The sequence below is a fragment of the Oncorhynchus clarkii genome, chromosome 6 (assembly GCF_045791955.1).
Source record: "Oncorhynchus clarkii lewisi isolate Uvic-CL-2024 chromosome 6, UVic_Ocla_1.0, whole genome shotgun sequence".
Classification (NCBI taxonomy): domain Eukaryota; kingdom Metazoa; phylum Chordata; class Actinopteri; order Salmoniformes; family Salmonidae; genus Oncorhynchus; species Oncorhynchus clarkii.
The window spans coordinates 75,171,473-75,196,952 of record NC_092152.1 but is presented as its reverse complement, the minus strand read 5'-3'; the positions used below and the strand labels follow the sequence as shown (position 1 = coordinate 75,196,952).

At 49.5% G+C, this 25,480-nt stretch overlaps 1 protein-coding gene across 1 annotated transcript in view; it reads right to left on the bottom strand.

Annotated features, from left to right (window-relative positions):
* LOC139412443 (alpha-ketoglutarate-dependent dioxygenase FTO-like) overlaps positions 1-25,480 on the bottom strand; it is a 111,692-nt gene that overhangs the window by 65,789 nt on the left and 20,423 nt on the right. Inside the window, exon 2 of the mRNA XM_071159232.1 lies at positions 21,932-22,009. Coding sequence (XP_071015333.1) covers positions 21,932-22,009 — 78 coding nt within the window. The remainder of the gene's footprint in view (positions 1-21,931; positions 22,010-25,480) is intronic.

Genomic DNA, 25,480 nt, shown 5'->3' with positions numbered 1-25,480 from the left:
TGGGATGGCAGAAGGTCTGGACTAATACCAATGGCAGTGGGATGACAGAAGGTCTGGACTAGTACCAATGGGATGGCAGAAGGTCTGGACTAGTACCAATGGCAGTGGGATGACAGAAGGTCTGGACTAGTACCAATGGGATGGCAGAAGGTCTGGACTAGTACCAATGGCAGTGGGATGGCAGAAGGTCTGGACTAGTACCAATGGCAGTGGGATGACAGAAGGTCTGGACTAGTACCAATGGCAGTGGGATGACAGAAGGTCTGGACTAGTACCAATGGCAGTGGGATGACAGAAGAACTGGACTAGTACCAATGGGATGACAGAAGGTCTGGACTAGTACCAATGGGATGACAGAAGGTCTGGACTAGTACCAATGGGATGACAGAAGGTCTGGACTAGTACCAATGGCAGTGGGATGACAGAAGGTCTGGAATAGTACCAATGGCAGTGGGATGACAGAAGGTCTGGACTAGTACCAATGGCAATGGGATGGCAGAAGGTCTGGACTAGTACCAATGGCAGTGGGATGACAGAAGGTCTGGACTAGTACCAACGGCAGTGGGGTGACACAAGGTCTGGACTAGTACCAATGGAAGTGGGATGACAGAAGGTCTGGACTAGTACCAATGGGATGACAGATGGTCTGGACTAGTACCAATGGCAGTGGGATGACAGAAGGTCTGGACTAGTACCAATGGCAGTGGGATGACAGAAGGTCTGGACTAGTACCAATGGCAGTGGGATGACAGAAGGTCTGTACTAGTACCAATGGGATGACAGAAGGTCTGGACTAGTACCAATGGCAGTGGGATGACAGAAGGTCTAGACTAGTACCAATGGGATGACAGAAGGTCTGGACTAGTACCAATGGCAGTGGGATGACAGAAGGTCTGGACTAGTACCAATGGCAGTGGGATGACAGAAGGTCTGGACTAGTACCAATGGCAATGGGATGGCAGAAGGTCTGGACTAGTACCAATGGCAGAGGGATGACAGAAGGTCTGGACTAGTACCAATGGGATGACAGAAGATCTGGACTAGTACCAATGGCAGTGGGATGACAGAAGGTCTGGACTAGTACCAATGGCAGTGGGATGACAGAAGGTCTTGAATAGTACCAATGGAATGACAGAAGGTCTGGACTAGTACCAATGGGATGACAGAAGGTCTGGACTAGTACCAATAGCAGTGGGATGACAGAAGGTCTGGACTAGTACCAATGGCAGTGGGATGACAGAAGGTCTGGACTAGTACCAATGGCAGTGGGATGACAGAAGGTCTGGACTAGTACCAATGGGATGGCAGAAGGTCTGGACTTGTACCAATGGGATGACAGAAGGTCTGGACTAGTACCAGTGGGATGACAGAAGGTCTGGACTAGTACCAATAGCAGTGGGATGACAGAAGGTCTGGACTAGTACCAATGGCAGTGGGATGACAGAAGGTCTGGACTAGTACCAATGGCAGTGGGATGACAGAAGGTCTGGACTAGTACCAATGGGATGACAGAAGGTCTGGACTAGTACCAATGGCAGTGGGATGACAGAAGGTCTTGAATAGCACCAATGGAATGACAGAAGGTCTGGACTAGTACCAATGGGATGACAGAAGGTCTGGACTAGTACCAATAGCAGTGGGATGACAGAAGGTCTGGACTAGTACCAATGGCAGTGGGATGACAGAAGGTCTGGACTAGTACCAATGGCAATGGGATGGCAGAAGGTCTGGACTAGTACCAATGGCAGTGGGATGACAGAAGGTCTGGAATAGTACCAATGGGATGACAGAAGATCTGGACTAGTACCAATGGCAGTGGGATGACAGAAGGTCTGGACTAGTACCAATGGCAGTGGGATGACAGAAGGTCTTGAATAGTACCAATGGAATGACAGAAGGTCTGGACTAGTACCAATGGGATGACAGAAGGTCTGGACTAGTACCAATAGCAGTGGGATGACAGAAGGTCTGGACTAGTACCAATGGCAGTGGGATGACAGAAGGTCTGGACTAGTACCAATGGCAGTGGGATGACAGAAGGTCTGGACTAGTACCAATGGGATGGCAGAAGGTCTGGACTTGTACCAATGGGATGACAGAAGGTCTGGACTAGTACCAGTGGGATGACAGAAGGTCTGGACTAGTACCAATGGCAGTGGGATGACAGAAGGTCTGGACTAGTACCAATGGCAGTGGGATGACAGAAGGTCTGGACTAGTACCAATGGGATGACAGAAAGTCTGGACTAGTACCAATGGCAGTGGGATGACAGACGGTCTGGAATAGTACCAATGGGATGACAGAAGGTCTGGACTAGTACCAATGGCAGTGGGATGACAGAAGGTCTGGACTAGTACCAATGGCAGTGGGATGACAGAAGGTCTGGACTAGTACCAATGGCAATGGGATGGCAGAAGTTCTGGACTAGTACCAATGGCAGTGGGATGACAGAAGGTCTGGAATAGTACCAATGGGATGACAGAAGGTCTGGACTTGTACCAATGGGATGACAGAAGGTCTGGACTAGTACCAGTGGGATGACAGAAGGTCTGGACTAGTACCAATGGCAGTGGGATGACAGAAGGTCTGGACTAGTACCAATGGCAGTGGGATGACAGAAGGTCTGGACTAGTACCAATGGCAGTGGGATGACAGAAGGTCTGGACTAGTACCAATGGGATTACAGAAGGTCTGGACTAATACCAATGGCAGTGGGATGACAGAAGGTCTGGACTAGTACCAATGGGATGGCAGAAGGTCTGGACTAGTACCAATGGCAGTGGGATGACAGAAGGTCTGGACTAGTACCAATGGGATGGCAGAAGGTCTGGACTAGTACCAATGGCAGTGGGATGGCAGAAGGTCTGGACTAGTACCAATGGCAGTGGGATGACAGAAGGTCTGGACTAGTACCAATGGCAGTGGGATGACAGAAGGTCTGGACTAGTACCAATGGCAGTGGGATGACAGAAGAACTGGACTAGTACCAATGGGATGACAGAAGGTCTGGACTAGTACCAATGGGATGACAGAAGGTCTGGACTAGTACCAATGGGATGACAGAAGGTCTGGACTAGTACCAATGGCAGTGGGATGACAGAAGGTCTGGAATAGTACCAATGGCAGTGGGATGACAGAAGGTCTGGACTAGTACCAATGGCAATGGGATGGCAGAAGGTCTGGACTAGTACCAACGGCAGTGGGGTGACACAAGGTCTGGACTAGTACCAATGGAAGTGGGATGACAGAAGGTCTGGACTAGTACCAATGGGATGACAGATGGTCTGGACTAGTACCAATGGCAGTGGGATGACAGAAGGTCTGGACTAGTACCAATGGCAGTGGGATGACAGAAGGTCTGGACTAGTACCAATGGCAGTGGGATGACAGAAGGTCTGTACAAGTACCAATGGGATGACAGAAGGTCTGGACTAGTACCAATGGCAGTGGGATGACAGAAGGTCTAGACTAGTACCAATGGGATGACAGAAGGTCTGGACTAGTACCAATGGCAGTGGGATGACAGAAGGTCTGGACTAGTACCAATGGCAGTGGGATGACAGAAGGTCTGGACTAGTACCAATGGCAATGGGATGGCAGAAGGTCTGGACTAGTACCAATGGCAGTGGGATGACAGAAGGTCTGGACTAGTACCACTGGGATGACAGAAGATCTGGACTAGTACCAATGGCAGTGGGATGACAGAAGGTCTGGACTAGTACCAATGGCAGTGGGATGACAGAAGGTCTTGAATAGTACCAATGGAATGACAGAAGGTCTGGACTAGTACCAATGGGATGACAGAAGGTCTGGACTAGTACCAATAGCAGTGGGATGACAGAAGGTCTGGACTAGTACCAATGGCAGTGGGATGACAGAAGGTCTGGACTAGTACCAATGGCAGTGGGATGACAGAAGGTCTGGACTAGTACCAATGGGATGGCAGAAGGTCTGGACTTGTACCAATGGGATGACAGAAGGTCTGGACTAGTACCAGTGGGATGACAGAAGGTCTGGACTAGTACCAATAGCAGTGGGATGACAGAAGGTCTGGACTAGTACCAATGGCAGTGGGATGACAGAAGGTCTGGACTAGTACCAATGGCAGTGGGATGACAGAAGGTCTGGACTAGTACCAATGGGATGACAGAAGGTCTGGACTAGTACCAATGGCAGTGGGATGACAGAAGGTCTTGAATAGTACCAATGGAATGACAGAAGGTCTGGACTAGTACCAATGGCAGTGGGATGACAGAAGGTCTGGACTAGTACCAATGGCAGTGGGATGACAGAAGGTCTGGACTAGTACCAATGGCAATGGGATGGCAGAAGGTCTGGACTAGTACCAATGGCAGTGGGATGACAGAAGGTCTGGACTAGTACCAATGGGATGACAGAAGATCTGGACTAGTACCAATGGCAGTGGGATGACAGAAGGTCTGGACTAGTACCAATGGCAGTGGGATGACAGAAGGTCTTGAATAGTACCAATGGAATGACAGAAGGTCTGGACTAGTACCAATGGGATGACAGAAGGTCTGGACTAGTACCAATAGCAGTGGGATGACAGAAGGTCTGGACTAGTACCAATGGCAGTGGGATGACAGAAGGTCTGGACTAGTACCAATGGCAGTGGGATGACAGAAGGTCTGGACTAGTACCAATGGGATGGCAGAAGGTCTGGACTTGTACCAATGGGATGACAGAAGGTCTGGACTAGTACCAGTGGGATGACAGAAGGTCTGGACTAGTACCAATGGCAGTGGGATGACAGAAGGTCTGGACTAGTACCAATGGCAGTGGGATGACAGAAGGTCTGGACTAGTACCAATGGGATGACAGAAAGTCTGGACTAGTACCAATGGCAGTGGGATGACAGACGGTCTGGAATAGTACCAATGGGATGACAGAAGGTCTGGACTAGTACCAATGGCAGTGGGATGACAGAAGGTCTGGACTAGTACCAATGGCAGTGGGATGACAGAAGGTCTGGACTAGTACCAATGGCAATGGGATGGCAGAAGTTCTGGACTAGTACCAATGGCAGTGGGATGACAGAAGGTCTGGAATAGTACCAATGGAATGACAGAAGGTCTGGACTTGTACCAATGGGATGACAGAAGGTCTGGACTAGTACCAGTGGGATGACAGAAGGTCTGGACTAGTACCAATGGCAGTGGGATGACAGAAGGTCTGGACTAGTACCAATGGCAGTGGGATGACAGAAGGTCTGGACTAGTACCAATGGCAGTGGGATGACAGAAGGTCTGGACTAGTACCAATGGGATGGCAGAAGGTCTGGACTAATACCAATGGCAGTGGGATGACAGAAGGTCTGGACTAGTACCAATGGGATGGCAGAAGGTCTGGACTAGTACCAATGGCAGTGGGATGACAGAAGGTCTGGACTAGTACCAATGGGATGGCAGAAGGTCTGGACTAGTACCAATGGCAGTGGGATGGCAGAAGGTCTGGACTAGTACCAATGGCAGTGGGATGACAGAAGGTCTGGACTAGTACCAATGGCAGTGGGATGACAGAAGGTCTGGACTAGTACCAATGGCAGTGGGATGACAGAAGAACTGGACTAGTACCAATGGGATGACAGAAAGTCTGGACTAGTACCAATGGGATGACAGAAGGTCTGGACTAGTACCAATGGGATGACAGAAGGTCTGGACTAGTACCAATGGCAGTGGGATGACAGAAGGTCTGGAATAGTACCAATGGCAGTGGGATGACAGAAGGTCTGGACTAGTACCAATGGCAATGGGATGGCAGAAGGTCTGGACTAGTACCAATGGCAGTGGGATGACAGAAGGTCTGGACTAGTACCAACGGCAGTGGGGTGACACAAGGTCTGGACTAGTACCAATGGAAGTGGGATGACAGAAGGTCTGGACTAGTACCAATGGGATGGCAGAAGGTCTGGACTAGTACCAATGGCAGTGGGATGGCAGAAGGTCTGGACTAGTACCAATGGCAGTGGGATGACAGAAGGTCTGGACTAGTACCAACGGCAGTGGGGTGACACAAGGTCTGGACTAGTACCAATGGAAGTGGGATGACAGAAAGTCTGGACTAGTACCAATGGGATGACAGATGGTCTGGACTAGTACCAATGGCAGTGGGATGACAGAAGGTCTGGACTAGTACCAATGGCAGTGGGATGACAGAAGGTCTGGACTAGTACCAATGGCAGTGGGATGACAGAAGGTCTGTACTAGTACCAATGGGATGACAGAAGGTCTGGACTAGTACCAATGGCAGTGGGATGACAGAAGGTCTAGACTAGTACCAATGGGATGACAGAAGGTCTGGACTAGTACCAATGGCAGTGGGATGACAGAAGGTCTGGACTAGTACCAATGGCAGTGGGATGACAGAAGGTCTGGACTAGTACCAATGGCAATGGGATGGCAGAAGGTCTGGACTAGTACCAATGGCAGTGGGATGACAGAAGGTCTGGACTAGTACCAATGGGATGACAGAAGATCTGGACTAGTACCAATGGCAGTGGGATGACAGAAGGTCTGGACTAGTACCAATGGCAGTGGGATGACAGAAGGTCTTGAATAGTACCAATGGAATGACAGAAGGTCTGGACTAGTACCAATGGGATGACAGAAGGTCTGGACTAGTACCAATAGCAGTGGGATGACAGAAGGTCTGGACTAGTACCAATGGCAGTGGGATGACAGAAGGTCTGGACTAGTACCAATGGCAGTGTGATGACAGAAGGTCTGGACTAGTACCAATGGGATGGCAGAAGGTCTGGACTTGTACCAATGGGATGACAGAAGGTCTGGACTAGTACCAGTGGGATGACAGAAGGTCTGGACTAGTACCAATAGCAGTGGGATGACAGAAGGTCTGGACTAGTACCAATGGCAGTGGGATGACAGAAGGTCTGGACTAGTACCAATGGCAGTGGGATGACAGAAGGTCTGGACTAGTACCAATGGGATGACCAGATGACAGAAGGTCTGGACTAGTACCAATAGCAGTGGGATGACAGAAGGTCTGGACTAGTACCAATGGCAGTGGGATGACAGAAGGTCTGGACTAGTACCAATGGCAGTGGGATGACAGAAGGTCTGGACTAGTACCAATGGGATGACAGAAGGTCTGGACTAGTACCAATGGCAGTGGGATGACAGAAGGTCTTGAGTACCAATAGCAGTCTGGACTAGTACCAATGGGATGACAGAAGGTCTGGACTAGTACCAATGCAGTGGGATGACAGAAGGTCTGGACTAGTACCAATGGCAGTGGGATGACAGAAGGTCTGGACTAGTACCAATGGCAGTGGGATGACAGAAGGTCTGGACTAGTACCAATGGGATGGCAGAAGGTCTGGACTTGTACCAATGGGATGACAGAAGGTCTGGACTAGTACCAGTGGGATGACAGAAGGTATGGACTAGTACCAATAGCAGTGGGATGACAGAAGGTCTGGACTAGTACCAATGGCAGTGGGATGACAGAAGGTCTGGACTAGTACCAATGGCAGTGGGATGACAGAAGGTCTGGACTAGTACCAATGGGATGACAGAAGGTCTGGACTAGTACCAATGGCAGTGGGATGACAGAAGGTCTGGACTAGTACCAATGGCAGTGGGATGACAGAAGGTCTGGACTAGTACCAATGGCAATGGGATGGCAGAAGGTCTGGACTAGTACCAATGGCAGTGGGATGACAGAAGGTCTGGACTAGTACCAATGGGATGACAGATGGTCTGGACTAGTACCAATGGCAGTGGGATGACAGAAGGTCTGGACTAGTACCAATGGGATGACAGAAGGTCTGGACTAGTACCAATGGCATTGGGATGAAAGAAGGTCTGGACTAGTACCAATGGGATGACAGAAGGTCTGGACTAGTACCAATGGGATGACAGAAGGTCTGGACTAGTACCAATGGGATGACAGAAGGTCTGGACTTGTACCAGTGGGATGACAGAAGGTCTGGACTAGTACCAATAGCAGTGGGATAACAGAAGATATGGACTAGTACCAATGGGATGACAGAAAGTCTGGACTAGTACCAATGGCAGTGGGATGACAGAAGGTCTGGACTAGTACCAATGGCAGTGGGATGACAGAAGGTCTGGACTAGTAGCAATGGCAGTGGGATGACAGAAGGTCTGGACTAGTACAAATGGGATGGCAGGAGGTCTGGACTAGTACCAATGGCAGTGGGATGACAGAAGGTCTGGACTAGTACCAATGGCAGTGGGATGACAGAAGGTCTTGAATAGTACCAATGGAATGACAGAAGGTCTGGACTAGTACCAATGGGATGACAGAAGGTCTGGACTAGTACCAATAGCAGTGGGATGACAGAAGGTCTGGACTAGTACCAATGGCAGTGGGATGACAGAAGGTCTGGACTAGTACCAATGGCAGTGTGATGACAGAAGGTCTGGACTAGTACCAATGGGATGGCAGAAGGTCTGGACTTGTACCAATGGGATGACAGAAGGTCTGGACTAGTACCAGTGGGATGACAGAAGGTCTGGACTAGTACCAATAGCAGTGGGATGACAGAAGGTCTGGACTAGTACCAATGGCAGTGGGATGACAGAAGGTCTGGACTAGTACCAATGGCAGTGGGATGACAGAAGGTCTGGACTAGTACCAATGGGATGACAGAAGGTCTGGACTAGTACCAATGGCAGTGGGATGACAGAAGGTCTTGAATAGTACCAATGGAATGACAGAAGGTCTGGACTAGTACCAATGGGATGACAGAAGGTCTGGACTAGTACCAATAGCAGTGGGATGACAGAAGGTCTGGACTAGTACCAATGGCAGTGGGATGACAGAAGGTCTGGACTAGTACCAATGGCAGTGGGATGACAGAAGGTCTGGACTAGTACCAATGGGATGGCAGAAGGTCTGGACTTGTACCAATGGGATGACAGAAGGTCTGGACTAGTACCAGTGGGATGACAGAAGGTATGGACTAGTACCAATAGCAGTGGGATGACAGAAGGTCTGGACTAGTACCAATGGCAGTGGGATGACAGAAGGTCTGGACTAGTACCAATGGCAGTGGGATGACAGAAGGTCTGGACTAGTACCAATGGGATGACAGAAGGTCTGGACTAGTACCAATGGCAGTGGGATGACAGAAGGTCTGGACTAGTACCAATGGCAGTGGGATGACAGAAGGTCTGGACTAGTACCAATGGCAATGGGATGGCAGAAGGTCTGGACTAGTACCAATGGCAGTGGGATGACAGAAGGTCTGGACTAGTACCAATGGGATGACAGATGGTCTGGACTAGTACCAATGGCAGTGGGATGACAGAAGGTCTGGACTAGTACCAATGGGATGACAGAAGGTCTGGACTAGTACCAATGGCATTGGGATGAAAGAAGGTCTGGACTAGTACCAATGGGATGACAGAAGGTCTGGACTAGTACCAATGGGATGACAGAAGGTCTGGACTAGTACCAATGGGATGACAGAAGGTCTGGACTTGTACCAGTGGGATGACAGAAGGTCTGGACTAGTACCAATAGCAGTGGGATAACAGAAGATATGGACTAGTACCAATGGGATGACAGAAAGTCTGGACTAGTACCAATGGCAGTGGGATGACAGAAGGTCTGGACTAGTACCAATGGCAGTGGGATGACAGAAGGTCTGGACTAGTAGCAATGGCAGTGGGATGACAGAAGGTCTGGACTAGTACAAATGGGATGGCAGGAGGTCTGGACTAGTACCAATGGCAGTGGGATGACAGAAGGTCTGGACTAGTACCAATGGCAGTGGGATGACACAATGTCTGGACTAGTACCAACGGCAGTGGGATGACAGAAGGTCTGGACTAGTACCAATGGCAGTGGGATGACAGAAGGTCTGGAATAGTACCAATGGGATGACAGAAGGTCTGGACTAGTACCAATGGCAGTGGGATGACAGAAGGTCTGGACTAGTACCAATGGCAGTGGGATGACAGAAGGTCTTGACTAGTACTAACGGCAGTGGGATGACAGAAGGTCTGGACTAGTACCAATGGCAGTGGGATGACAGAAGGTCTGGAATAGTACCAATGGGATGACAGAAGGTCTGGACTAGTACCAATGGCAGTGGGATGACAGAAGGTCTGGACTAGTACCAACGGCAGTGGGATGACAGAAGGTCTGGACTAGTACCAATGGCAGTGGGATGACAGAAGGTCTGGAATAGTACCAATGGGATGACAGAAGGTCTGGACTAGTACCAATGACAGTGGGATGACAGAACGTATGGACTAGTACCAATGGCAGTGGGATGACAGAAGGTCTGGACTAGTACCAATGGCAGTGGGATGACAGAAGGTCTGGACTAGTACCAATGGGATGACAGAAGATCTGGACTAGTACCAATGGCAGTGGGATGACAGAAGCTCTGGACTAGTACCAATAGCAGTGGGATGACAGAAGGTCTGGACTAGTACCAATGGGATGGCAGAAGGTCTGGACTAGTACCAATGGCAGTGGGATGACAGAAGGTCTGGACTAGTACCAACGGCAGTGGGATGACAGAAGGTCTGGACTAGTACCAATGGCAGTGGGATGACAGAAGGTCTGGAATAGTACCAATGGGATGACAGAAGGTCTGGACTAGTACCAATGGCAGTGGGATGACAGAAGGTCTGGACTAGTACCAATGGCAGTGGGATGACAGAAGGTCTGGAATAGTACCAATGGAATGACAGAAGGTCTGGACTAGTACCAATGGCAGTGGGATGACAGAAGGTCTGGACTAGTACCAATGGCAGTGGGGTGACAGAATGTCTGGACTAGTACCAATGGCAGTGGGATGACAGAAGAACTGGACTAGTACCAATGGGATGACAGAAGGTCTGGACTAGTACCAATGGGATGACAGAAGGTCTGGACTAGTACCAATGGCAGTGGGATGACAGAAGGTCTGGACTAGTACCAATGGCAATGGGATGACAGAAGGTCTGGAATAGTACCAATGGGATGACAGAAGGTCTGGACTAGTACCAATGGCAGTGGGATGACAGAACGTATGGACTAGTACCAATGGCAGTGGGATGACAGAAGGTCTGGACTAGTACCAATGGCAGTGGGATGACAGAAGGTCTGGACTAGTACCAATGGGATGACAGAAGATCTGGACTAGTACCAATGGCAGTGGGATGACAGAAGCTCTGGACTAGTACCAATGGCAGTGGGATGACAGAAGGTCTGGACTAGTACCAACGGCAGTGGGATGACAGAAGGTCTGGACTAGTACCAATGGCAGTGGGATGACAGACGGTCTGGAATAGTACCAATGGGATGACAGAAGGTCTGGACTAGTACCAATGGCAGTGGGATGACAGAAGGTCTGGACTAGTACCAATGGCAGTGGGATGACAGATGGTCTGGACTAGTACCAATGGGATGACAGAAGGTCTGGACTAGTACCAATGGGATGACAGAAGGTCTGGACTAGTACCAATGGGATGACAGAAGGTCTGGACTAGTACCAATGGGATGGCAGAAGGTCTGGACTAGTACCAATGGCAGTGGGATGACAGAAGGTCTGGACTAGTACCAATGGGATGACAGAAGGTCTGGACTAGTACCAATGGCAGTGGGATGACAGAAGGTCTGGACTAGTACCAATGGGATGGCAGAAGGTCTGGACTAGTACCAATGGCAGTGGGATGACGGAAGGTCTGGACTAGTACCAATGGCAGTGGGATGACAGAAGGTCTGGACTAGTACCAATGGCAGTGGGATGACAGAAGGTCTTGAATAGTACCAATGGAATGACAGAAGGTCTGGACTAGTACCAATGGCAGTGGGATGACAGAAGGTCTGGACTAGTACCAATGGCAGTGGGATGACAGAAGGTCTGGACTAGTACCAATGGCAGTGGGATGACAGAAGAACTGGACTAGTACCAATGGGATGACAGAAGGTCTGGACTAGTACAAATGGGATGACAGAAGGTCTGGACTAGTACCAATGGGATGACAGAGGGTCTGGACTAGTACCAATGGCAGTGGAATGACAGAAGGTCTGGACTAGTACCAATGGGATGACAGAAGGTCTGACCTAGTACCAATGGCAGTGGGATGACAGAAGGTCTGGACTAGTACCAATGGCAGTGGGATGACAGAAGGTTTGGACTAGTACCAATGGCAATGGGATGGCAGAAGGTCTGGACTAGTACCAATAGCAGTGGGATGACAGAAGGTCTGGACTAGTACCAACGGCAGTGGGATGACACAAGGTCTGGACTAGTACCAATGGCAGTGGGATGACAGAAGGTCAGGACTAGTACCAATGGGATGACAGAAGGTCTGGACTAGTACCAATGGCAGTGGGATGACAGAAGGTCTGGACTAGTACCAACGGCAGTGGGATGACAGAAGGTCTGGACTAGTACCAATGGCAGTGGGATGACAGACGGTCTGGAATAGTACCAATGGGATGACAGAAGGTCTGGACTAGTACCAATGGCAGTGGGATGACAGAAGGTCTGGACTAGTACCAATGGCAGTGGGATGACAGAAGGTCTGGACTAGTACCAATGGCAATGGGATGGCAGAAGGTCTGGACTAGTACCAAAGGCAGTGGGATGACAGAAGGTCTGGACTAGTACCAATGGGATGACAGATGGTCTGGACTAGTACCAATGGCAGTGGGATGACAGAAGGTCTGGACTAGTACCAATGGGATGACAGAAGGTCTGGACTAGTACCAATGGCAGTGGGATGAAAGAAGGTCTGGACTAGTACCAATGGGATGACAGAAGGTCTGGACTAGTACCAATGGGATGACGGAAGGTCTGGACTAGTACCAATGGCAATGGGATGGCAGAAGTTCTGGACTAGTACCAATGGCAGTGGGATGACAGAAGGTCTGGAATAGTACCAATGGGATGACAGAAGGTCTGGACTAGTACCAATGGGATGACAGAAGGTCTGGACTAGTACCAATGGCATTGGGATGAAAGAAGGTCTGGACTAGTACCAATGGGATGACAGAAGGTCTGGACTAGTACCAATGGGATGACAGAAGGTCTGGACTAGTACCAATGGGATGACAGAAGGTCTGGACTTGTACCAGTGGGATGACAGAAGGTCTGGACTAGTACCAATAGCAGTGGGATAACAGAAGGTCTGGACTAGTACCAATGGCAGTGGGATGACAGAGGGTCTGGACTAGTACCAATGGCAGTGGGATGACAGAAGGTCTGGACTAGTACCAATGGCAGTGGGATGACAGAAGGTCTGGACTAGTACAAATGGGATGGCAGAAGGTCTGGACTAGTACCAATGGCAGTGGGATGACAGAAGGTCTGGACTAGTACCAACGGGATGACAGAAAGTCTGGACTAGTACCAATGGCAGTGGGATGACAGAAGGTCTGGACTAGTACCAATGGCAGTGGGATGACAGAGGGTCTGGACTAGTACCAATGGCAGTGGGATGACAGAAGGTCTGGACTAGTACAAATGGGATGGCAGAAGGTCTGGACTAGTACCAATGGCAGTGGGATGACAGAAGGTCTGGACTAGTACCAATGGCAGTGGGATGACACAATGTCTGGACTAGTACCAATGGCAGTGGGATGACAGAAGGTCTGGACTAGTACCAATGGCAGTGGGATGACACAATGTCTGGACTAGTACCAATGGCAGTGGGATGACAGAAGGTCTGGACTAGTACCAATGGCAGTGGGATGACAGAAGGTCTGGACTAGTACAAATGGGATGGCAGAAGGTCTGGACTAGTACCAATGGCAGTGGGATGACAGAAGGTCTGGACTAGTACCAATGGCAGTGGGATGACACAATGTCTGGACTAGTACCAATGGCAGTGGGATGACAGAAGGTCTGGACTAGTACCAACGGCAGTGGGATGACAGAAGGTCTGGACTAGTACCAATGGCAGTGGGATGACAGAAGGTCTGGAATAGTACCAATGGGATGACAGAAGGTCTGGACTAGTACCAATGGCAGTGGGATGACAGAAGGTCTGGACTAGTACCAATGGCAGTGGGATGACAGATGGTCTGGACTAGTACCAATGGGATGACAGAAGGTCTGGACTAGTACCAATGGGATGACAGAAGGTCTGGACTAGTACCAAAGGGAAGACAGAAGGTCTGGACTAGTACCAATGGGATGGCAGAAGGTCTGGACTAGTACCAATGGCAGTGGGATGACAGAAGGTCTGGACTAGTACCAATGGGATGACAGAAGGTCTGGACTAGTACCAATGACAGTGGGATGACAGAAGGTCTGGACTAGTACCAATGGGATGGCAGAAGGTCTGGACTAGTACCAATGGCAGTGGGATGACAGAAGGTCTGGACTAGTACCAATGGCAGTGGGATGACAGAAGGTCTGGACTAGTACCAATGGCAGTGGGATGACAGAAGGTCTGGAATAGTACCAATGGAATGACAGAAGGTCTGGACTAGTACCAATGGCAGTGGGATGACAGAAGGTCTGGACTAGTACCAATGGCAGTGGGGTGACAGAATGTCTGGACTAGTACCAATGGCAGTGGGATGACAGAAGAACTGGACTAGTACCAATGGGATGACAGAAGGTCTGGACTAGTACCAATGGGATGACAGAAGGTCTGGACTAGTACCAATGGGATGACAGAGGGTCTGGACTAGTACCAATGGCAGTGGAATGACAGAAGGTCTGGACTAGTACCAATGGGATGACAGAAGGTCTGGACTAGTACCAATGGCAGTGGGATGACAGAAGGTCTGGACTAGTACCAATGGCAGTGGGATGACAGAAGGTCTGGACTAGTACCAATGGCAATGGGATGGCAGAAGGTCTGGACTAGTACCAATGGCAGTGGGATGACAGAAGGTCTGGACTAGTACCAATGGGATGACAGATGGTCTGGACTAGTACCAATGGCAGTGGGATGACAGAAGGTCTGGACTAGTACCAATGGGATGACAGAAGGTCTGGACTAGTACCAATGGCATTGGGATGAAAGAAGGTCTGGACTAGTACCAATGGGATGACAGAAGGTCTGGACTAGTACCAATGGGATGACAGAAGGTCTGGACTAGTACCAATGGGATGACAGAAGGTCTGGACTTGTACCAGTGGGATGACAGAAGGTCTGGACTAGTACCAATAGCAGTGGGATAACAGAAGATATGGACTAGTACCAATGGGATGACAGAAGGTCTGGACTAGTACCAATGGCAGTGGGATGACAGAAGGTCTGGACTAGTACCAATGGCAGTGGGATGACAGAAGGTCTGGACTAGTACCAATGGCAGTGGGGTGACAGAAGGTCTGGACTAGTACCAATGGCAGTGGGATGACAGAAGAACTGGACTAGTACCAATGGGATGACAGAAGGTCTGGACTAGTACCAATGGGATGACAGAAGGTCTGGACTTGTACCAGTGGGATGACAGAAGGTCTGGACTAGTACCAATAGCAGTGGGATAACAGAAGATATGGACTAGTACCAACGGGATGACAGAAAGTCTGGACTAGTACCAATGGCAGTGGGATGACAGAAGGTCTGGACTAGTACCAATGGCAGTGGGATGACAGAGGGTCTGGACTAGTACCAATGGCAGTGGGATGACAGAAGGTCTGGACTAGTACAAATGGGATGGCAGAAGGTCTGGACTAGTACCAATGGCAGTGGGATGACAGAAGGTCTGGACTAGTACCAATGGCAGTGGGATGACACAATGTCTGGACTAGTACCAATGGCAGTGGGATGACAGAAGGTCTGGACTAGTACCAATGGCAGTGGGATGACACAATGTCTGGACTAGTACCAATGGCAGTGGGATGACAGAAGGTCTGGACTAGTACCAATGGCAGTGGGATGACAGAAGGTCTGGACTAGTACAAATGGGATGGCAGAAGGTCTGGACTAGTACCAATGGCAGTGGGATGACAGAAGGTCTGGACTAGTACCAATGGCAGTGGGATGACACAATGTCTGGACTAGTACCAATGGCAGTGGGATGACAGAAGGTCTGGACTAGTACCAACGGCAGTGGGATGACAGAAGGTCTGGACTAGTACCAATGGCAGTGGGATGACAGAAGGTCTGGAATAGTACCAATGGGATGACAGAAGGTCTGGACTAGTACCAATGGCAGTGGGATGACAGAAGGTCTGGACTAGTACCAATGGCAGTGGGATGACAGATGGTCTGGACTAGTACCAATGGGATGACAGAAGGTCTGGACTAGTACCAATGGGATGACAGAAGGTCTGGACTAGTACCAAAGGGAAGACAGAAGGTCTGGACTAGTACCAATGGGATGGCAGAAGGTCTGGACTAGTACCAATGGCAGTGGGATGACAGAAGGTCTGGACTAGTACCAATGGGATGACAGAAGGTCTGGACTAGTACCAATGACAGTGGGATGACAGAAGGTCTGGACTAGTACCAATGGGATGGCAGAAGGTCTGGACTAGTACCAATGGCAGTGGGATGACAGAAGGTCTGGACTAGTACCAATGGCAGTGGGATGACAGAAGGTCTGGACTAGTACCAATGGCAGTGGGATGACAGAAGGTCTGGAATAGTACCAATGGAATGACAGAAGGTCTGGACTAGTACCAATGGCAGTGGGATGACAGAAGGTCTGGACTAGTACCAATGGCAGTGGGGTGACAGAATGTCTGGACGAGTACCAATGGCAGTGGGATGACAGAAGAACTGGACTAGTACCAATGGGATGACAGAAGGTCTGGACTAGTACCAATGGGATGACAGAAGGTCTGGACTAGTACCAATGGGATGACAGAGGGTCTGGACTAGTACCAATGGCAGTGGAATGACAGAAGGTCTGGACTAGTACCAATGGGATGACAGAAGGTCTGGACTAGTACCAATGGCAGTGGGATGACAGAAGGTCTGGACTAGTACCAATGGCAGTGGGATGACAGAAGGTCTGGACTAGTACCAATGGCAATGGGATGGCAGAAGGTCTGGACTAGTACCAATGGCAGTGGGATGACAGAAGGTCTGGACTAGTACCAATGGGATGACAGATGGTCTGGACTAGTACCAATGGCAGTGGGATGACAGAAGGTCTGGACTAGTACCAATGGGATGACAGAAGGTCTGGACTAGTACCAATGGCATTGGGATGAAAGAAGGTCTGGACTAGTACCAATGGGATGACAGAAGGTCTGGACTAGTACCAATGGGATGACAGAAGGTCTGGACTAGTACCAATGGGATGACAGAAGGTCTGGACTTGTACCAGTGGGATGACAGAAGGTCTGGACTAGTACCAATAGCAGTGGGATAACAGAAGATATGGACTAGTACCAACGGGATGACAGAAAGTCTGGACTAGTACCAATGGCAGTGGGATGACAGAAGGTCTGGACTAGTACCAACGGCAGTGGGATGACAGAAGGTCTGGACTAGTACCAATGGCAGTGGGATGACAGAAGGTCTGGAATAGTACCAATGGGATGACAGAAGGTCTGGACTAGTACCAATGGCAGTGGGATGACAGAAGGTCTGGACTAGTACCAATGGCAGTGGGACCAATGGGATGGCAGAAGGTGACAGATGGTCTGGACTAGTACCAATGGGATGACAGAAGGTCTGGACTAGTACCAATGGGAGTGACAGAAGGTCTGGACTAGTACCAATGGGATGGCAGAAGGTCTGGACTAGTACCAATGGCAGTGGGATGACAGAAGGTCTGGACTAGTACCAATGGGATGACAGAAGGTCTGGACTAGTACCAATGACAGTGGGATGACAGAAGGTCTGGACTAGTACCAATGGGATGGCAGAAGGTCTGGACTAGTACCAATGGCAGTGGGATGACAGAAGGTCTGGACTAGTACCAATGGCAGTGGGGTGACAGAAGGTCTGGACTAGTACCAATGGCAGTGGGATGACAGAAGAACTGGACTAGTACCAATGGGATGACAGAAGGTCTGGACTAGTACCAATGGGATGACAGAAGGTCTGGACTAGTACCAATGGGATGACAGAGGGTCTGGACTAGTACCAATGGCAGTGGAATGACAGAAGGTCTGGACTAGTACCAATGGGATGACAGAAGGTCTGGACTAGTACCAATGGCAGTGGGATGACAGAAGGTCTGGACTAGTACCAATGGCAGTGGGATGACAGAAGGTCTGGACTAGTACCAATGGCAATGGGATGGCAGAAGGTCTGGACTAGTACCAATGGCAGTGGGATGACAGAAGGTCTGGACTAGTACCAATGGGATGACAGATGGTCTGGACTAGTACCAATGGCAGTGGGATGACAGAAGGTCTGGACTAGTACCAATGGGATGACAGAAGGTCTGGACTAGTACCAATGGCATTGGGATGAAAGAAGGTCTGGACTAGTACCAATGGGATGCCAGAAGGTCTGGACTAGTACCAATGGGATGACAGAAGGTCTGGACTAGTACCAATGGGATGACAGAAGGTCTGGACTTGTACCAGTGGGATGACAGAAGGTCTGGACTAGTACCAATAGCAGTGGGATAACAGAAGATATGGACTAGTACCAACGGGATGACAGAAAGTCTGGACTAGTACCAATGGCAGTGGGATGACAGAAGGTCTGGACTAGTACCAATGGCAGTGGGATGACAGAGGGTCTGGACTAGTACCAATGGCAGTGGGATGACAGAAGGTCTGGACTAGTACAAATGGGATGGCAGAAGGTCTGGACTAGTACCAATGGCAGTGGGATGACAGAAGGTCTGGACTAGTACCAATGGCAGTGGGATGACACAATGTCTGGACTAGTACCAATGGCAGTGGGATGACAGAAGGTCTGGACTAGTACCAACGGCATTGGGATGACAGAAGGTCTGGACTAGTACCAATGGCAGTGGGATGACAGAAGGTCTGGAATAGTACCAATGGGATGACAGAAGGTCTGGACTAGTACCAATGGCAGTGGGATGACAGAAGGTCTGGACTAGTACCAATGGCAGTGGGATGACAGATGGTCTGGACTAGTACCAATGGGATGACAGAAGGTCTGGACTAGTACCAATGGGATGACAGAAGGTCTGGACTAGTACCAATGGGATGACAGAAGGTCTGGACTAGTACCAATGGGATGGCAGAAGGTCTGGACTAGTACCAATGGTAGTGGGATGACAGAAGGTCTGGACTAGTACCAATGGGATGACAGAAGGTCTGGACTAGTACCAATGGCAGTGGGATGACAGAAGGTCTGGACTAGTACCAATGGGATGGCAGAAGGTCTGGACTAGTACCAATGGCAGTGGGATGACAGAAGGTCTGGACTAGTACCAATGGGATGGCAGAAGGTCTGGACTAGTACCAATGGCAGTGGGATGGCAGAAGGTCTGGACTAGTACCAATGGCAGTGGGATGACAGAAGGTCTGGACTAGTACCAATGGCAGTGGGATGACAGAAGGTCTGGACTAGTACCAATGGCAGTGGGATGACAGAAGGTCTGGACTAGTACCAATGGGATGACAGATGGTCTGGACTAGTACCAATGGCAGTGGGATGACAGAAGGTCTGGACTAGTACCAATGGGATGACAGAAGGTCTGGACTAGTACCAATGGCATTGGGATGAAAGAAGGTCTGGACTAGTACCAATTGGATGACAGGTCTGGACTAGTACCAATGGGATGACAGAAGGTCTGGACTAGTACCAATGGGATGACAGAAGGTCTGGACTTGTACCAGTGGGATGACAGAAGGTCTGGACTAGTACCAATAGCAGTGGGATAACAGAAGATATGGACTAGTACCAACGGGATGACAGAAAGTCTGGACTAGTACCAATGGCAGTGGGATGACAGAAGGTCTGGACTAGTACCAATGGCAGTGGGATGACAGAGGGTCTGGACTAGTACCAATGGCAGTGGGATGACAGAAGGTCTGGACTAGTACAAATGGGATGGCAGAAGGTCTGGACTAGTACCAATGGCAGTGGGATGACAGAAGGTCTGGACTAGTACCAATGGCAGTGGGATGACACAATGTCTGGACTAGTACCAATGGCAGTGGGATGACAGAAGGTCTGGACTAGTACCAACGGCATTGGGATGACAGAAGGTCTGGACTAGTACCAATGGCAGTGGGATGACAGAAGGTCTGGAATAGTACCAATGGGATGACAGAAGGTCTGGACTAGTACCAATGGCAGTGGGATGACAGAAGGTCTGGACTAGTACCAATGGCAGTGGGATGACAGATGGTCTGGACTAGTACCAATGGGATGACAGAAGGTCTGGACTAGTACCAATGGGATGACAGAAGGTCTGGACTAGTACCAATGGGATGACAGAAGGTCTGGACTAGTACCAATGGGATGGCAGAAGGTCTGGACTAGTACCAATGGTAGTGGGATGACAGAAGGTCTGGACTAGTACCAATGGGATGACAGAAGGTCTGGACTAGTACCAATGGCAGTGGGATGACAGAAGGTCTGGACTAGTACCAATGGGATGGCAGAAGGTCTGGACTAGTACCAATGGCAGTGGGATGACAGAAGGTCTGGACTAGTACCAATGGGATGGCAGAAGGTCTGGACTAGTACCAATGGCAGTGGGATGGCAGAAGGTCTGGACTAGTACCAATGGCAGTGGGATGACAGAAGGTCTGGACTAGTACCAATGGCAGTGGGATGACAGAAGGTCTGGACTAGTACCAATGGCAGTGGGATGACAGAAGGTCTGGACTAGTACCAATGGGATGACAGATGGTCTGGACTAGTACCAATGGCAGTGGGATGACAGAAGGTCTGGACTAGTACCAATGGGATGACAGAAGGTCTGGACTAGTACCAATGGCATTGGGATGAAAGAAGGTCTGGACTAGTACCAATGGGATGACAGAAGGTCTGGACTAGTACCAATGGGATGACAGAAGGTCTGGACTAGTACCAATGGGATGACAGAAGGTCTGGACTTGTACCAGTGGGATGACAGAAGGTCTGGACTAGTACCAATAGCAGTGGGATAACAGAAGATATGGACTAGTACCAACGGGATGACAGAAAGTCTGGACTAGTACCAATGGCAGTGGGATGACAGAAGGTCTGGACTAGTACCAATGGCAGTGGGATGACAGAGGGTCTGGACTAGTACCAATGGCAGTGGGATGACAGAAGGTCTGGACTAGTACAAATGGGATGGCAGAAGGTCTGGACTAGTACCAATGGCAGTGGGATGACAGAAGGTCTGGACTAGTACCAATGGCAGTGGGATGACACAATGTCTGGACTAGTACCAATGGCAGTGGGATGACAGAAGGTCTGGACTAGTACCAACGGCATTGGGATGACAGAAGGTCTGGACTAGTACCAATGGCAGTGGGATGACAGAAGGTCTGGAATAGTACCAATGGGATGACAGAAGGTCTGGACTAGTACCAATGGCAGTGGGATGACAGAAGGTCTGGACTAGTACCAATGGCAGTGGGATGACAGATGGTCTGGACTAGTACCAATGGGATGACAGAAGGTCTGGACTAGTACCAATGGGATGACAGAAGGTCTGGACTAGTACCAATGGGATGACAGAAGGTCTGGACTAGTACCAATGGGATGGCAGAAGGTCTGGACTAGTACCAATGGTAGTGGGATGACAGAAGGTCTGGACTAGTACCAATGGGATGACAGAAGGTCTGGACTAGTACCAATGGCAGTGGGATGACAGAAGGTCTGGACTAGTACCAATGGGATGGCAGAAGGTCTGGACTAGTACCAATGGCAGTGGGATGACAGAAGGTCTGGACTAGTACCAATGGCAGTGGGATGGCAGAAGGTCTGGACTAGTACCAATGGCAGTGGGATGACAGAAGGTCTGGACTAGTACCAATGGCAGTGGGATGACAGAAGGTCTGGACTAGTACCAATGGCAGTGGGATGACAGAAGGTCAACAGTGGTCTGGACTCTGGACCAGCCTGACTGTCTGACTCACCAGCTGTTGGAAGCCATGGTCTGAGGGCCCGAGGTAGGGGATGCGCTGGTCTCCTAGCTCCTGCAGCAGCCTGCGTCTCTGGAGAAGAGGAGACCAGACACAGGTCAGTACACAAAGGTCAGCAAAGATGCACACATCATGATGAATTTACAGGTAATGAATGACATGTACTATAGAAGAGAACAGATTAATCCAGGGTTTTGGGAATTGACGAATGCATTAGCCTACATTTAAACTGAGACTGTGAAGCATCAGCATCCCATTTAATTCAACCTCCCCAGATGATATCCATTGACCATCCCATAGTCCCTTAGCTTCATTGTCGTCTCACATTTTTATGATTTCTGGGTTCTGCAGTGGGGTTCCTCACAACCTTATAAAGAATGCCCTGCTGCGTTCTGCGTACTGGCTCCCTCCTATAAAGATCCAACCTGGTGGAAGGATCAAAGCCCTTTCATTGGCTCACATTCCATTCCGACCTGTAAATCCAATGGCAACCAGCGTAAAACTGCGATACCCAAATAAATTTCAAGTGCCGAACCCTCCCCTCCCCTCCTTCCCTCCCTCCATCCATCTCTCCCGTCTGTGTCCCTCCGTCCTTTATTCTCTCCCCACAGCCCCACAGGTGCACACACCCCACACCCCACACCCCACACCCCTGTCAGCCACTGGCTGACTGGGAGCCGGCGGGCGAGAGTGCCATGTCAGTGACCCGCTCCTGCCTTTAAACCTTTAAATGTGCTGTGGACACCGGTGTGAACGCTTCGCCCCGCCCCTTGCCGCACAGCTTCCCCACATCAGCAGCGAACAAGCTCAGAGCAGAGTGAAGGCTGTGAGGTTTAAGGACAGCAGGCCTCGTATATATTCCCAGACATTTACTACATGCGTTTCACATTTCTGCCGGCCTAATAATGCCAGAGACCTCATGCGGGACGCGGGGGAATGCGAGAGTCCCGACCGCCAAAATATGTCCTGACTTTTAGAGTGAAATAAAATGTCCTGTTAAGAACATTAAAGTGTACGCTTAAAAAGGTTGTGTCCTGAATGACTCAAAAGGGGGCTGGATCAAAAAGTGGACAAACAGAAAAGGTATGTGCACGAATACAGAGGAAAAGGTATGTGCATGAATACAGAGGAAAAGGTATGTGCATGAATACAGAGGAAAGGGTATGTGCATGAATACAGAGGAAAAGGTATGTGCATGAATACAGAGGAAAAGGTATGTGCATGAATACAGAGGAAAAGGTATGTGCATGAATACAGAGGAAAGGGTATGTGCATGAATACAGAGGAAAAGGTATGTGCATGAATACAGAGGAAAAGGTATGTGCATGAATACAGAGGAAAATGTATGTGCATGAATACAGAGGAAAAGGTATGTGCATGAATACAGAGGAAAAGGTATGTGCATGAATACAGAGGAAAAGGTATGTGCATGAATACAGAGGAAAAGGTATGTGCATGAATACAGAGGAAAGGGTATGTGCATGAATACAGAGGAAAAGGTATGTGCATGAATACAGAGGAAAAGGTATGTGCATGAATACAGAGGAAATGGTATGTGCATGAATACAGAGGAAAGGGTATGTGCATGAATACAGAGGAAAAGGTATGTGCATGAATACAGAGGAAAAGGTATGTGCATGAATACAGAGGAAAGGGTATGTGCATGAATACAGAGGAAAGGGTATGTGCATGAATACAGAGGAAAAGGTATGTGCATGAATACAGAGGAAAAGGTGAAATCTCAGTATGGGAGACGGAGACGGAGAACCTATTAGCTTTATGTTGTTAGTAGATTTCCCTTCAGGGGGCTACAGCTTTATCTGCAGAAACAACACCATCAAACAACACCATCAACTACAACACCACCAACACCCCCACCCCCACCATCAAACCACCAAACACCAACAACTACAAAACCACCAACTACACCAATAACACCACCACCACCACCACCACCATCAACTACAACACCACCAACTACACTAATAACACCACCAACTACACCACCCCCATCAACTACAACACCACCACCACCACCACCAATAACACCAACACCACCAATAACACCACCACCATCAACTACAACGCCACCAACACCACCAAACACCAACACCACTAACAACAACACCAACACCAATAACACCACCACCACCAACACCAATAACACCACCAACACAAACAGGATGCACATGGGCTTCCAGACAAGCCGGCACTCTAAGTTATTCTATTTAGAGTGGAACAAACAAAAGGAGAGGAAAACTGGTCCACAGACAGAGTGAATCTACAACACAAAACAACATACACTATTCATGGCCAGTCTGCGTTCAAAGGGCCAGGAAGAAGAGCAGAGGAGGAAAACTGACACACATTCATTGGTGTCAAAATCCTGCAGAAGCTTCAGGATGTTAAACCTGCGTGTGTGTGTGTGTGTGTGTGTGTGTGTGTGTGTGTGTGTGTGTGTGTGTGTGTGTGTGTGTGATGTGTGAGCATGAGTAAGGGGGCAGTGTGGTGTGTTTCCTTTGTGTGTAACCAGTGTGTGTTGTTCCTGTATGTATGTGTGTACAAGGCTGGTTGGTAGGCCGTTGCCAACTTGACCTTAAGAGCACATTGCCCTGTGTGATGAGCATGCAGGCAAACACACACACACACACACACACAACTGGGCTGGATAGCACACTGCCTCAGCTCCAATCGCACACAACCAGGCTGTCACGCACATGTCGAATACATCAAGCCACTCAGAAATTCCACAGGAAAAAAAAGACAACCCTAGCCCTCTGTAGCAGATGGGCTCTCATTTCCTCCTCTCTTCTCGTCTCTCCTCTGCTCTCATCTCCTCTCCTCCCATCTCCCTGTATATCAGAGCAGGCTCTCTGTCAGTTAGAGACGCTGCTTTTCCACCCAGCATAAGAAACCAGATTACCAATCCCATAAAAACAATGACATGGATGATTTAATCTCTCTCTGTTGACGGGATTAAAATCCCCTTGGCCAGACTGTTTATCACATAAATAGGGGGTCTGTTCTCTCAGATCTGGACATGAGAGGGAAATCAAACGGCTGGTCATTTAGATTTTTGACACTTTAATGAGTAGATTAATGTCCCGTGCTTAGATCATTATGGCTCAAAATAACTAGGAAAATAACATGTCTACATTCAAATTGCTGGTGGCAGTGGAGAAGAGCTCGTTTCCTCTGAGAGGGTGGTTTGTCTGAGGACTACCCCCATGGGTCCAGCATAACCCTGAGGAACCCTGGGTCCCAATGGACTGGTTTTGACTCGGGTTGCTATGCTGTAACAATCAGAACCAAAGTCGGGATGTAGGTGGAACCAGACCTCCAACCAGTAGATGGCGTTCTACTGAGAGCCCTGGGGAGTTTAAACCTTGACAGCCAACCCCAGCCCCCTCTCATCCCCACGATGACGCATTGAGAGTTAGCTGCCTAATAGAGCGCTTTGTTTAGGAAGCAAACAATTGGTACTTGTGGGACACTGATTTCAGAAAATGGTCTCCTCCTGCAAAAGTGACGGTGAATCAGTCT